Source organism: Macadamia integrifolia, chromosome 11, assembly GCF_013358625.1.
Source record: "Macadamia integrifolia cultivar HAES 741 chromosome 11, SCU_Mint_v3, whole genome shotgun sequence".
Lineage (NCBI taxonomy): Eukaryota > Viridiplantae > Streptophyta > Magnoliopsida > Proteales > Proteaceae > Macadamia > Macadamia integrifolia.
In genome coordinates this window covers 22,079,148-22,094,322 of record NC_056567.1, presented here as the reverse complement: position 1 = coordinate 22,094,322, position 15,175 = coordinate 22,079,148, and the positions used below count along the sequence as shown (strand labels likewise).

Here is a 15,175-nt window from a genome sequence, read left to right as displayed (position 1 = left end):
GATTAATCAAAACCAATCTGAAAAGAGAAAAAAACCAACAAGAAATAAAAACTTATTTAATGATCCTATCATATCGACTCTGATACCAATTGATAGAAATTTATACAGTATCAATATGTCGGATTAAACAACATAAATTATGATAATACGTGAATTGAATATGAACCATACCTAAATCCATATCGGTTGTTGAAGAACTCTTTTAATAATCTTATCGTTTGTTATCAATCTTGTCTGCTCCCTTCTCTACACAAGTTGTCGATGGTCGTTATTAATGGGCATGGCTATCCTTATATAGATGGGGAACATGGATTAAAAGAGTAATTAGATATCTTCCATAATAAACCATAATCACTAATAGCCTCACTCTACATTTTACACTTTAAGATAGTTTAACTAAAGCTCATTAATCCATATTATTGAGATCTTTTCCAATTGATCTTCATTCAATCAAGTCTGTCAATCAACACACATCCACTATCCAAATCAGTACAATGGCTGAATTTTAGCTCATACATGTTGAACACATTATAGGGTTTAAATTAGCACCCATCTGTTAATCCAAACTCATACAATGACTAAATGTTAACTTATACATATGAAAACATTACAGGGTTTTCTAAACATGATGCATATTTTTACCATGCAAATCTCTAGAGTTCTAAGAATGTTAGCCTTTATATTCATGTATTTGTCAACCGTCCATTTTTTATTCGTACCCCATTATATAGTCCATAATTTTTATATTTTTTGATTTTGCCACTTGATTAACTCTAATTGAATTGAAACTTGATCTATAAGCAAAGGACTCTGAGGTTCACCTATCTACAAAATCATAGTCATGCTGACTAATCATATAATAAAACTAAAGCCTACCTAAAAGACACTTTATAGACTTACCTGCCTAAAAATACTACTCCCCTTATTTTAAAATATGTATGACTGTAGAAGACAAGTTGGTTTCAATTCAATCAAGTCTGTCAATCAACACACATCCACTATCCAAACCAGTACAATGACTGAATTTTAGCTCATACATGTTGAACACATTACAGAGTTTAAATTAGCTCCCATCTGTTAATCCGAACTCATACAATGACTAAATGTTAGTTCATACATGATGAAAACATTATAGGGTTTTCTAAACATGACATTCATACATGATGAAAACATTACAGGGTTTTCTAAACATGACGCATAATTCTGCCATGTAAATCTCTAGAGTTCTAAGAATGTTAGCCTTTACATTCATGTATTTGTCGACCATCCATTTTTTATCCGCACCCCATTATATAGTCCATAATTTTTATATTATTTGATTTTGCCACTTGACTAACTCCAATTGAATTGAAACTTGATCTATAAGCAAAAGACTCTGAGGTTCACCAATCTACAAAATCACAATCATGATGACTAACCATATAATAAAACTAAAGCCAACCTAAAAGACGCTTTATAGACTTACCTGCCTAAAAATACTGCTCCCCTTATTTTAAAATATGTATGGTTATAGAAGACAAGTCGGTTTCAATTTTTGCAAGGCATCATACCCTAATTGAGTGGATTAGCAATGGGATTGATCTAAAAATCCTTGATCATATTGATCCACTTCTTGCTATTAAACTTTTTTTTTCATTTTTTTTTTTTTTTTTTTTTTTTTTTTTTTTACTAGGTTGGCGACTTCTTGACCTCTTGACCCCTTTATTGTGAGGAATTGGTCTTTGCCAACTAAGCTACCCCAGGGTTTAAACTTCACATGTTGGGTTGTATTTGACAGAGTTCAAGGAATCAGAAGCCCATCAACCCAACATGTATATTACACAAACTATAAACAGGGTGGGTAACACAAACTGTACATCAGCAAAGGCAGAGCAAAATTAGCTGTGCATCTCACTGGTGGCCAAATTCTCGAAGATTTTCATGATTCCTAGAGCTTATCTCGACCCAAATTTCGTCACTAAATTCTGAAAAAAAAAATAATAATAATAATAAATAAAATAAAATTCCCCCACTGGGTCCCTTTCGATCTAACACAAGAAAATGGCCTTATGAGTTTATTCTCTTTAGCTTTCAGGTTGGTGGAGGACAACAAAATTGAGACTTATATTGTGGGCTTGTATGGCTCCATTTGAAATGAGGATTCCTCAATCTGGTTCATGTAAATGCAATATGAAACACTCACCATCTTCTTTTATTTGCAGCAGGTTTCAGTGGCAAACTTCTCCAAGACAAGATGTCATAAAAGAAAATGAAAAGGACACATCCTTTCTATGATACACAGCTGTGAATCCAGTTTCAGTTCTGCCTTTAACACACTAACAAAGACTTAATCTAACTTATCTAAAAATAGGATTCCATAGCCTCATTCATTCATTACTTTCCTTCTTGATATTATTATACCCATAAAGTCAGCAAAGTTTTTCATACTGATCACTTTCCCAAAGTCAGGTTTGCAGCAGAAAGCTGATTGACATTGTAACCCAGCCTCCCAATCATATCTGCTTTCAAACTGTTCTATTTTAACAATTATGATTGATTTTGAAAGGGAGAGGCTTAATGATCATATAGTTAATCAGTTCAGAGCAACTTTTGTATTCCAACCAATTTGACATTTCTTTATTGTGCTCTAATGTATTCAAAACAGAAGACTCATAGCTGGTTAACCGCATTCCTATTGCAAAAAATGGAACAAAGTAGACTAACCTCTTCTGGTAAGACTGAAGGGAAATGTGGAAATGACCATCGGTGTCGTGGACCAGTTAAGTTTGAGAGCTTCAAAGAGTTTGAGGGATTAGTGGAATCACCATCAACCATGAAATTCAAGCACCCAAGCAAAATGATAGGGGCTAGGTAACAAGAATACAGATATGGATTTTGGAATCTGACAAAAAATGGTATCCAACATAGCACCTGCTCTGAAAATCTGTATGCTCAAATAGAAAACAGAATTAATAGTGACAAACATAAACATTGTTTTACCAAAAAAAACGAAAGACGAACATAAACATTGATACGTGGCTTGCACAGAAGAATATGAAATTTCCTCGTCACACAGGATATGGTTGAACCCATTACATAGAATCCAGAATCTTTTGAGTGGATGTATTCGCAAAAATGTCTCCATTGTCAACACAACAAAGAAAAATACTTGTTACAGAAAACCTGTAATCAATCTCAAGAAATGTCTTTATAGGTGAGCCATGCATGCCAATTGCTGCAACAAATTTTCATGGCAGAGTCACATTCACAAGTGAAGATAGCCATAAAGCGATCTAATAAATTTAACCAAGCAGTGTAGTCTGAAGGACTACCTTCCCTAAAGTCAATCCTGGCCCAAAAAAGGAAAGAAATAAAACATAGACTGACTAACTCTTCCAATTAACCAGCTAATGAAGAGTCCTAATCTAACCAAACAAATTTAAATAAGACAAAGACAACAGGACAATAACCATATCCATCCTGACTTAGATGTTACAGTCAATCTTCAAAAGCCTTTTTTTTCCCTGCTGGCATGGCTTATTAATTTGTACATCAGGTGACCAGTAAACCAGGACCAAAAAAATGGCCTAGTAAACAAGATCAAACTTATATACATGGGTAATTATGGAAAATCAAGTTACTTGTCTATGATTTCATTTATCTCAAGAATCTAACACCCAACACACAGGTGTGAGATCTGCCGCAGTGATACATATATAATAGTATAAATCATGTTTCTCTTTTACAATCTTTCTTCTGTTTCATTTGAGATATTACCAACAGCCCATCCCGAGCAATTCCTGACAGGAATTAAATTTGTATGAAACAAAAAACATCTAAACAAGCTGAATTAGGCACCATCAAAAGCAACAGCATTAAGTGATGAAACAACTTGTTCAATGGAGGGTCTGCTCCTTGGGTCTTGGTCTATGCACTTACATGCAATTTCAAGTACCTCAAGGAGCTGTTTCTCCCTGGCCTTGCTCCAGACTGATGGATCAATTGTTTGTTCTTCCTTCTTCTCAGATTTCATTTGAAGCACCCACGACACCAAGTCTCTGCAGCCCTTCGCTTTACAAACATCCACAGGCCTCCTACCAGTAAGAAGCTCCAGAAGAACTACCCCAAAGCTGTAAACATCACCTTTGAATGTTGCTGTCAATGTCTGACTATATTCAGGAGGAATATATCCCAAGGTCCCAACCAGATCCGTTGTTACATGAGTATCATATGGATTAATTAACCTCGACAGACCAAAATCAGCCAGATGAGCTTCAAAATTTCCATCCAGGAGTATGTTGCTAGATTTTATGTCCCGATGTACAATATTTGGTTCGCAGACCTTGTGCAAGTAAGCCAATCCCTGGGCAGTTCCTTGAGCAATTTTAAGCCTAGCATCCCATCTAAGCTCTGACCTTCCATCAACCCTCTCATGCAGCCAATAATCCAAGCTTCCATTCTCCATGTAGGAGTAAATCAATAACCTGCCATTACCATGCCTGCAATAACCCTGTAGAGGGACAAGGTTCTTGTGCTGAGCTCTTGAAAGGGCTTCCACTTCAGCCCTGAATTCACGTTCCATCTGTCCACAGTCCTCAGAGAGCCTCTTGATTGCAGCTTTTGTTCCATTGGGAAGGTTGGCTTTGTACACTAGACCAAAACCTCCACAACCAATTATGTTTGCTTGGTCAAAATTGTTTGTAGATTTCAGCAGGTCACCAATGGTTAGCTCCTTGTTATCTGAATTTTGGAACAAAAGCACCAACTTTGAAGACCCAACTGCCTCTGATAACCTATGTGGTCTGCTCATTTCATCCTCCACATCATCAATTGGATCATCAACATCCTTCTTTGACATGTTAAACAGGACAGCGGCTAAAAGTAACGCAATCCCAACCCCAATACTGATTGTCATTCCAAGTATACTGCTTCGGCCAATCTTACTGTTTGGTCTAGCTGGGGTTTCAGGCTTCAGACCCGTTACATTAGCACCACAGGCAGGAATTAGTAGGCCACACAATCCTGGATTGCCTTCAAAACTCGAGCTGGGGAAGCTGAGAAATTGCCCACCGGTTGGAATGGGTCCTCGCAAGTGATTATTTGCCACACTGAACTTTGACAAGAATGTGAGCTTGTTAAATGATGTGGGAATCACCCCGTACAGATCATTGAAAGACAGATCCAAGACCTCCAAGTTTTGCATGTCAGAAATGGTGCCTGGGATGATCCCAGTTATACTATTCCCGCTCAAATCTAAGACATGTAGTTGCTTCAACCGTCCAATCTCAGGCCATATTGTCCCGTTAATTCTATTATTGCTCAAAAATAATGATGGAGGGATACTAGAGGGCTGATTATACTGCAGACCACTGGCACTCTGGTTATGTTTTACATATAGTGGGATGCCAGCAGCACAGATGTTAAGATGTGGACCACTGCTGTTTGAGAAAATAAGGCTCTTGAGTTCTGTCAAACTTCTTGGGATTTCTCCTGTGAGAGAATTATTGGAGATGTCTAAATAAAACAAATTCTCCATCTGGCCAATCCAGGGAGGGATGCCACCACTCAATAGATTCCATGACAAGTCCAGGACCTGTAATTTCCTGCAATTCAGTAACCACATGGGGATTTGGCCTCTAAGAGCACAGTTTCCAGCAGCAAATACCATCAAATTCTCAAACCCACTGATATTGCTTGGAATTTCTTCTGCATGGAAATTCTTGGTGATTATGAGAGTACTGAGATTTCTGCACTGCTGAAGTACATTTAATGCTCCAGCTAAGTTCTCAAAGCTGTTGTTTGACAAAGAAAGAAAGGAAAGAGATCCAAGCTTTGCAAAATCAATAGGGACCTGGCCAGAGAGGCTATTTTTCGCAAGACTCAAGGTTCTCAGCTCCAAACATCTGGAAAGGGTAGCAGGAAGTGTACCAATGAGATGATTGGTAGCAAGATCAAGTAAACTGAGATGGGGCATTCCAGTGAAATCAATATCAATAGGCCCCGTAAGAGAATTGTTCCTGAGATCAAGCACCTGAAGCTTGGAACAGAGTTCTAGAGTAGAAGGCAATGACCCAGAGAAGGAATTGGAGTGCGCAACTAACAGTTCTAGTTTCGTGAGATTCCCAAAAACATTTGGAAGTGGACCCGAAAATCGGTTTCCGAAAATAGCTAAAGTTTTAAGATTGGAAAGCTTACTGATGCTCTTGCTCAACTGACCAGAGAAATTGTTGGCTGCCATTGAAAGCTGCTCCAAAGAAGACAACCAAAACAGAGTTTCTGGCAGATGACCTGAAAGTGAATTGAAATCAACATGAAACTGTTGGAGAGACGCACTGCAATTGTCTGAGCCATTCATCAAGAGGGGACCTGAGAATTGATTCATAGACAAATCAAGAACCCGAACAGCATTGGAGGAACTGCATAGTTTAGTAACGATAGGGCCAGCAAAGGAGTTGTTGCTTATATTGAGGACTGCAAGATTTGGAAAGCCTCCAATTTCGATCAAACTCCCATTGAAGGAATTGCTAGATAGATTGACTGATCGAATTGATTTCAACCCACCAAGTGCTTCCACAATAGGGCCTGATAGCTTGTTGTAGCTAAAATCAAGAACCTGAAGCTGCTGCAAGTTCCATGATAGGTCTACTGGTATACTACCATGAAGAAAATTGAAGGAAAGATCGAGGGATTTCAGCTTATCCAGGCGACCCAAGGAACCTGATACCGTCCCTGTCAGACCTCTCTTTGGAAGAATCAGCTTAGTAACTCTCCCTCTTTCACAGAAAACCCCATCCCATTGACAGCAAACCGATTGATCAGACCATGCAGAGATAATAGACCCATCTGTGAGGTTCCCAACGAATTTCTTCAGAACCTGCAAGTCGTTTGGATCGCAGGTCTGGCTTAGTGCTCCAGGGCCCAGAAATGAACACACAAAACAAACCACGAAAACCCAGTTGAGGGAAACCATTGAAACAGAGTCCAGCATTTCAGAAACTAGATCACCACCCCATAAACTCTCCCTAACCTTACTGTAGATGTTTCTTCACGCAGTTACGCACTTCTCCTGTAAAGAAAGAACCCCAAATGGAGAAACTTCAGGACCCTAAAGCAAGAGAGATCCACACTTTCTCAGAGTAGCAGAACTCAAAGATTCAAATCAAATCCCTAGACAAGAAACCAACAAACCCATATGCGCTATTCAATCTAATATTGTCCTAGTAGGCTAGAGACTACACAAAGATTGAAGAAACCCACATGGGAATGAAAGAAACTTCTTCAAACCCGCATCCCAAAGCACCTCAAGAACCCGTCCATCCTCCAAAAATCTTCCCTCGTCCCTACCATCACTTGCAAATGAAGGAATAGTCCCCCTTGAACACAGCATCAAACGTCTATTTTCCTGCAATCAAGTCTACAAAATCAGACCTCCATTTTCTTTCCATTATTATTATTATTATTTTTTTAATTTTTCAAGAAAGGGACAGCAGAATCCAAAGGAAGAAGGAAACTGACATCTAATTGATTTCAATTCAAAGACCAAGGTCAGGCGCAAGCGCAACACCATGAATATACATTATAGAAAAAGGAAAGTCTTTGTTTCTGCCCATTTGGGGCCTTTCCCCCTATTAAAATACTGCTTTAGTGAGTTGAAACAGATGACAGAGGAGCTGACCTTTGACGATTACTGATTCCTCCTCGTCGCCTACCAATGGCCATATTTGTCTTTGTCTTTGTCTTTGTCTTTGTCTACAAGGACCCATAACTCTCTTTCTCTCTCTAAAATTAGTGGGTCAAGACTCGAGATGATCTGGCCATGGCTGGTGGGTGCAGTGTACACTGTACAGTGATTTCAATGTGAATATAATAACTGCTTAAAGTAAGAGGTACACAAATCCAAGATGAACAAGGAAGGTGAAGACTTAAAGAGTGAGGAGTGAAGACAAAAGGTCAAAGGAGATGGGATTTGAATCTGAATCTGACGGTCAAGATTTGACAGGGGCTGGGTTTGAACCGTTGGATCAAGCGACGGTCGGCGGACGTCACGGGGGTGTGGTGGTTACGTGACCACCGCAGAAAGTGGGTGAACTACTGAACTTTGATTGCTTGCTTGCTTTCTTACGTGTGAAGTCAAAGACTGGAAAGAGTTCACTTACCCCAAAGAAAAAGACTTGAAGAGTGCGCACTGCGCTGTGTGTGTGTAATTTGCTAACCCACTTCTCCATTTTGCTTTTGCTTTTGCTGTGCCACGTCATTCTTCCAGTTACCAAAGATTCCTAACTCCTAAGTAGGGGGTGTCAAAGAGTCACATCAGATCAGTTTTGGTTTGAAAATGGGTGAGATGAAAGTCAAATTGTTAAGAAAAATTGGGTTTTGATCGATTTCAGTTAAAAAAAAAAAGAGATCGATTTCAGTTAAAAATTTGGTCTGGTTTTGGCTTATTTTGATTTTTTGGTAATAGGTTAGTATTGAAATAGATCGGGTTATTTTAGGCTTAATCATAATAAAATCTTACATTCATAAATTAGTTCGGTAAAGAACGATATGATTTGATCTAATTTTTTTATGTTGTTTTTGATTGGATTTATTGGTTCGGACTATATTTTAACATCCCTAGTTGTGATTGTGTTAAATAATGCGACTTTAGTTAAATAATATGATTTTCCGATTTCCGATGTCATCAAAGGTGAAACTAAATCAAATAATAATTTAATGAAACCAAAATTGAACCCTTTATTAAACGGTTATATGATTCTAAAAGAGTTTCATTTACTCAACTCAAAACCAACGAACCCTTTAATAAATGGTTATATGATTCTTAAATAGTTTCATTTAATGAAATCAAATTCATCGAACCTTTCATTAAATGGTTGGGAGATAGAAATCTGCTGCATGGCATAGGGGCAAACACGGTTTTTTCGTGTCCTGCACAATCTGGGCGTTTTCTATGCCAAACTCGTAGGGTTCTTTTTATATATTTCTAAAACAGTTTCATTTAATGAAATCAAAACCGTCAGAATTCTATCGCATGTGGCAGAGGGCAACACGATATTTTTATGCCCTGCACAATCTTGGTGTTTCCTATGCCAGATTGGCGAGATTTATATAATTCTAAAACAGTTTCAATGAAATCAAAATCGTCAAACCCTTTATTAAATTTTGGGCAATAGAACTCTGCCGCCTGCAACAAGGGCCAACACGGTTTTTTCACGCACTGCACAATCTGGGCGTTTCCTATGCCAGACTAGCAGGGTTCTTTTTATATAAAACGGTTTCTTTTAATGAAATAAAAAATCATCAGAACTCTCCCACATGGGGCAGAGGAAACACGTTTTGTCATGCCTTGCACAATCTAGACGTTTCCTATGCGAGACTAGTAGGGTTCTTTTTATATGTTTCTAAAACAATTTTACTTAATGGAATAAAAAATTATAAGAACTCTGCCGCGTGGGGTAGGGGCCAACACGGTTTTTTCACTCCCTGCACAATCTGGACGTTTCCTATGCCAGATTGTCAGGGTTCTTTTTATAAATATTTTTGAAACAGTTTCATTCAATGAAAAAAAGGAAAAAAACTCATCAAAACTCTACCGCATAGGGTAGGGACAAACACGATTTTTTTGCGCCTTGCACAATCTGGGTGTTTCCTATGCCAAACTGGCAGGGTTCTTTTTATATATTTATGAAACGGTTTCATTTAATGAAATCAAAACCATCAGAACTCAGCTGCATGGGGCAGGGGTAACACGAACTTTTCACGCCTTGCACTATCTAGGTGATTCCTATGCCAAATTGGCGAGGTTCTTTTATATAATTCTAAAACGGTTTCAATGAAAACAAAACCGTCGAACCCTTTATTAAATTTGGACGATAGAACTCTGCCGCATGCGATAGGGCCAACACGTTTTTTTCACGCCATGCACAATCTGGGCGTTTCTTATGCCAGACTGGCAAGGTTATTTTTATATATTTTTGAAACAGTTTCATTTAAGAAATAAAAAAACGGTCAGAACTCTACTATATAGGGTAGAGCCAATACGTTTTTCTGTGCCCTACACAATCTGGGCATTTCCTATGCCAGACTAGCAGGGTTCTTTTTATATATTTCTAATATGATTTCACTTATGAAATAAAAAAACTATTAGAACATTGCCGCATGAAGCAGGGGCCAACACGGTTTTTTCACACCTTGCACAATTTGGACGTTTCCTATCCCAGACTGGAAATAGTTTCATTTAATAAAATAAATTAAAAAAACCGTCAGAACTCTACCATATGGAGCAGGGGCCAACACGATTTCTTTGCGCCCTACACAATCTAGGTGTTTCCTATGCCAATCTGGCAAGGTTATTTTTATATATTTCTAAAACAGTTTCATTTAATGAAATCAAAACCATCAGAACTCTGCCGCATGAGGCAGGGGCAACACGAACTCTTCACGCCTTGCACAATCTGCGTGTTTCTTATGCCAGATTGGCGAGGTTTTTTTATATAATTATAAAACGGTTTCAATGAAATGAAAACTATCAAAACCTTTATTAAATTTTGGGAGATAAAACTCTGCAGCATGCGACAGGGGCCAACATATTTTTCATGCCCTGCACAATGTGGGTGTTTCCTATGCTAGACTGGCAGAGTTGTTTTTATATATTTTTGAAACAGTTTCATTTAAGAAATAAAAAAAACCATCAAAATTCTGCCGCATAAGGCAGGGGCCAATACAATTTTCCGCGCCCTGCACAATCTGGGCATTTCCTACACCAGACTGGCAGGGTTATTTTTATATATTTTTGAAACAGTTTCATTTAAAAAATAAAAAAAAACCATCAAAATTCTGCCGCATAGGGCAGGGGCCAATACAATTTTCCACGCCCTGCACAATTTGGGCGTTTCCTACACCAGACTGGCATGGTTCATTTTATATATTTCTAAAAGGGTTCCATTTAATGAAATAAAAATCCTTCAGAACTCTGCCATATGGAATAGGGGCCAACACAGTTTTTTTCAAGCCCTACACAATCTGGGCGTTTTTGTATGTCAGACTGGCAAAGTTTTTTTTTTTATATATATATTTCTGAAATGATTTCATTTAGTGAAATAGAATCCTATCAGAACCCTGTTGCATGGGGCATGGGCCAACACGGTTTTTTCACGCCCTGCACAATCTGGGCATTTCCTATGCTAGAATGGCAGTGTTCTTGTTATATATTTCTTAAATAGTTGCATTTAATGAAAGTAATCAAAACCATCGACCGTTTATTAAACGGTTTGGCGAATAAAAATTTGCTGCATGGGGCAGTGGGTAACACGCTTTTCATGCCCTACATAATCTGGGTGTTTCCTATGTCAGACTTGTAGGGTTCTTTTTATATAATTCTGAAATGATTTCATTTAATGAAGTAAAAACCGTTGAATCCTTTATTAAATGGTTGGGGGATAAAACTTTACTGCATAAGGCTGGGAGGAACACGATCTTTTTTCACCTTGCACAATCTAGGTGTTTCCCATGCCAAACTGGTGGCAAGGTTTCTTTTATATAATTCTGAAATGGTTTCTTTTAATGAAATCAAAACCTTCGAACCCATTATTAAATGGTTGGAGGATAGAACTCCGCCGCATGGGGTAGGGAGGAGTATAATCTTTTTGAGTCTTGCACAATTTGGGTGTTTCCTATGCCAGACTGGCAGGTTTTGTTTTATATAATTATGAAATGGTTTCATTTAATGAAATCAAAACCATCAAATCCTTTATTAAATTGTAATATGATTCCGAAACAATTTCATAGAAAATGTGGAATCTCATAAATCTCATAGAAAATGTGGCATCTCATAAATCTACTCTCGAACGCTACCAAAAAATATAAATTTACTCTAGTAAAAAAGTGCGTAAGGAAGTCTTAAGTAATTATTTGATATTAATCTATACTCGTAAGCAATTGCTTGGTGGTTAATATCAAATAATATCTGATTCTAGATCAAATGGTTATTTCTTGGTAAAGAATCATTATTGAAATGTACCGGCCTATTCAACTAAAAGAAACTGGTACCGGCCTATCTGCTTCATATCGGTGTCCAATATATATATATATATTTTGTAAAAGTATCCGATACATATCAATCATATATATATATATATATATATATACCAAGATGTAATTTTCTACTGAACATGGTTTTAAAAATCCGATTGGATTGGTCAAGATCTCTTGTATATCATTCAAGATCAACCCTCAATACCGATCAACTGATAAGGTATAAAGGAAAAATAGTCTAAAAATAAAAAATAAAAAATAAAGATAAATCAATCCAATCCTTATCAAAACCTGATTCGTATCGATATCAATTGAGATTGATCCCGAGTTTTAAAACGAATACTGAGTCTGTTTTCTAAAACTTAAAAATAAAATAAATAAAAAAAAATTGCTGAGTCTGCTGTCCACCATGCAAATCTAAAGCATGGTGGAATGTTGTTGTCGAATAAAGGGCCTTTTTGTCAACTTAAGTCAATAATTTTTAGTCATAATAACTGAATAGGATTGAGAAGAATTCTTTGGACCAGTTACTAGGCAATTCGGTGGTTCAATTCGATTCTTCATTGATTCTGAATCGATTTTGATTCAAATCACCCAGAAATCAATCAATATGTAAAATCGGTTTCAACACTTGGTCGGGCTTGGATTTTGATTTGAACCGGATGATATACCTATTGAATTCTATTTTTAAGACCTTGATCTGAACCACTCATCCATAGAAAACATTGAAAAAACACTCATATATGAATGAAAGGGTCTTTCTAGGTGGCACTATTTGAGGGAAGTATAACGCTTTACTATTTGAAGAAAAGGTAAAAGTTTTCTTGAACTCTACAGTCGAATATGAAATCTACGTACTATGTGCGGAGTTGTCAACTTGATTTTTTTTTTTTTTTTTTTTCAAAATATAAATTGAGTTTACATATGCCCTTGTTGAAACCTTGCAAGAGTGTTAACCACAACCTAACCACTTACCCAAACCCCCCCCCCTCTCTCTCTCTCTCACACACACACAAATCCACCCAAAAAGAGACAATGTTTGATGGGATTAGTGGATAACTTTTTCTTTGGCAGAAAGAATAAGTGTATAATTGAAATTCATACATGATCATAATTGTAGTTTTCTTTGACACCAGTTAGCTATAATTATTTTTATTTTTTTAAATAAAGAATTCTCTTTATTAGTCTCATCCAGCAAAGGAGGGCATAACAATTATCAATACCCTAAAGTCAAAGAGTAAGGAATGAAAACTACTTGGTTAAGTTTCTGCTTTTGGGCTGTGGATATGGTTGCATAGCCATTAGTGTTTTGTAAAGTAAGCCCACTACAACCATAGCCCACTACCACATGTTGTGATCATTCACTCTTCTGTGGGTGCAACCAAGTTTTGGGACCATTTCTTCTATTAGTTGAATGGTTTTCAATGCAAAGTTGACAGCAACTTCAATGGCCTTGCCAGTTCTTCCAAAACTCTCTCTCTCTCTCTCTCTCTCTCTCTCTCTCTAGTTAAATAATGAAGGTTTAAATAATTTGTTGGACTGTTGGGGTAAAAGGGGTTCCTAATTTTCATAGGAGGGAAGAAAACTCATGCATACCCATTGAGATTCTTTCATGCTATAGACAATTTCAAATAGAATAAAGGGAAAAGGGAATGGCTTTTTCAACTAAAAAAAGAAGGTTTTTCAAAGTTTGGCCCATAGCAGGTATTGACCTGTCCTAGTCTGGTTTGGTGTGATCTGTTTGGTTAAGATTAGCCTACAATGTGGACCACGTGTCTAGCATAACATGGTTTTGGATAATTATGTGTTTAATTTAATCTAATCAGTCCCTTTAAAGAAATCTTTAGTGATCCTTACGATCTTATCAAAGTCATTTCAGAGATCTATTTCTCATTCTAGATGGGATTATGTTTGTGGTGTGGGTAATCCAGGTGGTTTCGGTTCAGTTTCAGTTTATTGTCAATTTCTTTTATTGGTTTGATCTTGGTTCGATTTCGAATTATCATGTAAATTTATTCAAAAATATGAAAAACAATGTGTCATTTGTTATGAATTACAGGTTGATATCGGTTTTTTATCGAGTTATATTGGTTTTGATTCGATTTTTTGAATTTCTATGCTGTCCAGCTCGGTTTTTGTCTCATAAAAACTCAGCTCATAACATGATCCAATAAAGCTCAAATTGATTTCAGTTCGTTTTGATTTTGATTGGTTTCATCTGTTCAAGATAGTTTTGACACCTTGCGATTGAAACCAATACATCTAAGGGTAAAAGGATTAAAAAACTGATTTTTTATTTATTTTATTTTTAAATAAAGGTAAATTCATCCCATCTCAAATGATCCAATATTGATCGAGATCAGTATTAGTTAAGACCAATTCTAAATTTTAAAAACTTGGTTGGCAGCCTGAATGTTTCAATTAGAGGTGTCAATAGGCTGGGTTGGGTCGGATTTCTTAAAACCCCAACTTAACACTAAGGTCTCTGAACTTAGTCCAGGCCCAACCCAATCCTAGGTATATCTCAACCCAGGCCTGGCCCTATTGGCCTCCACCCAACCCAGCCCAGCCCGACCCTTATTGATCCTGATTGGGCCAGGCTGGGGCAGGTTTGGCCCTAATTGACCATGGCAGCCCTTGTATATTGTTTGGATGGGAGAGAGACCATTAATCCACTAAATCTCAAAAAGGTGTTGATAGTGAATAAAGACATTTCAAAAATATAAATTTTATATGTTAATGTAATCTTATAACATATTTATTTGTATTATATATAGGGTCAGGTTGGGCTGGGCTGGGCCCAACCCAAGCTCTACCCAAGCCCAGCCCGGCCCTTCATTGGGCCTGAAAATTTCAGCCCAAGCCTGCCCTAAGACTGAAACACTTAACCTAAGCCCTGACCCAGCTTATGGAGTGCTAGGGCGGGTTCGAGCTGTCTGGGCTTTTTTGACATCTCTAATTCCAATCACCACTCAAGTGGTCAGACACATTGTTAGTTAAAACGGGAACGGCAAAAAAACAGAGACGTACGGTACGTGTTTTAAACGGATAAAAACGATGAACGGTACGGTCAAAAAAAGGGTCAAAAAAACAGGAAACGTCAAACGGACGGAAACGAACGGTACGAGTATTAAACGTGTAGTTTTCAAAAAAACGAAACCAAAAA

The 15,175-nt window shown here is 37.4% G+C and overlaps 1 protein-coding gene across 2 annotated transcripts; it reads right to left on the bottom strand.

Moving 5' to 3' along the window:
* Positions 1-3,620: 3,620 nt before the first annotated feature.
* Positions 3,621-7,678, bottom strand: LOC122094300 (phytosulfokine receptor 2). 2 transcript variants are annotated; one of them, XM_042665063.1, is made up of 2 exons: positions 7,237-7,678; positions 3,621-7,045 (listed from the first exon to the last, which is right to left on the bottom strand). In XM_042665063.1, the coding sequence occupies exon 2, from the start codon at positions 6,965-6,967 to the stop codon at positions 3,830-3,832; it is 3,138 nt and encodes a 1,045-aa protein (XP_042520997.1). In that variant the 5' UTR covers positions 6,968-7,045; positions 7,237-7,678; the 3' UTR covers positions 3,621-3,829. The 2 variants fall into 2 exon arrangements, with proteins under 2 accessions (XP_042520997.1, XP_042520996.1); XM_042665062.1 differs by having other exon boundaries at positions 3,621-7,381; positions 7,495-7,678.
* Between the last annotated feature and the right edge of the window lie 7,497 nt (positions 7,679-15,175).

Coding starts and splice junctions, on each gene's coding strand:
- LOC122094300 (XM_042665063.1), bottom strand. CDS start 6,967: ATGCTGGACTCTGTTTCAATGGTTTCCCTCAACTGGGTTTTCGTGGTT.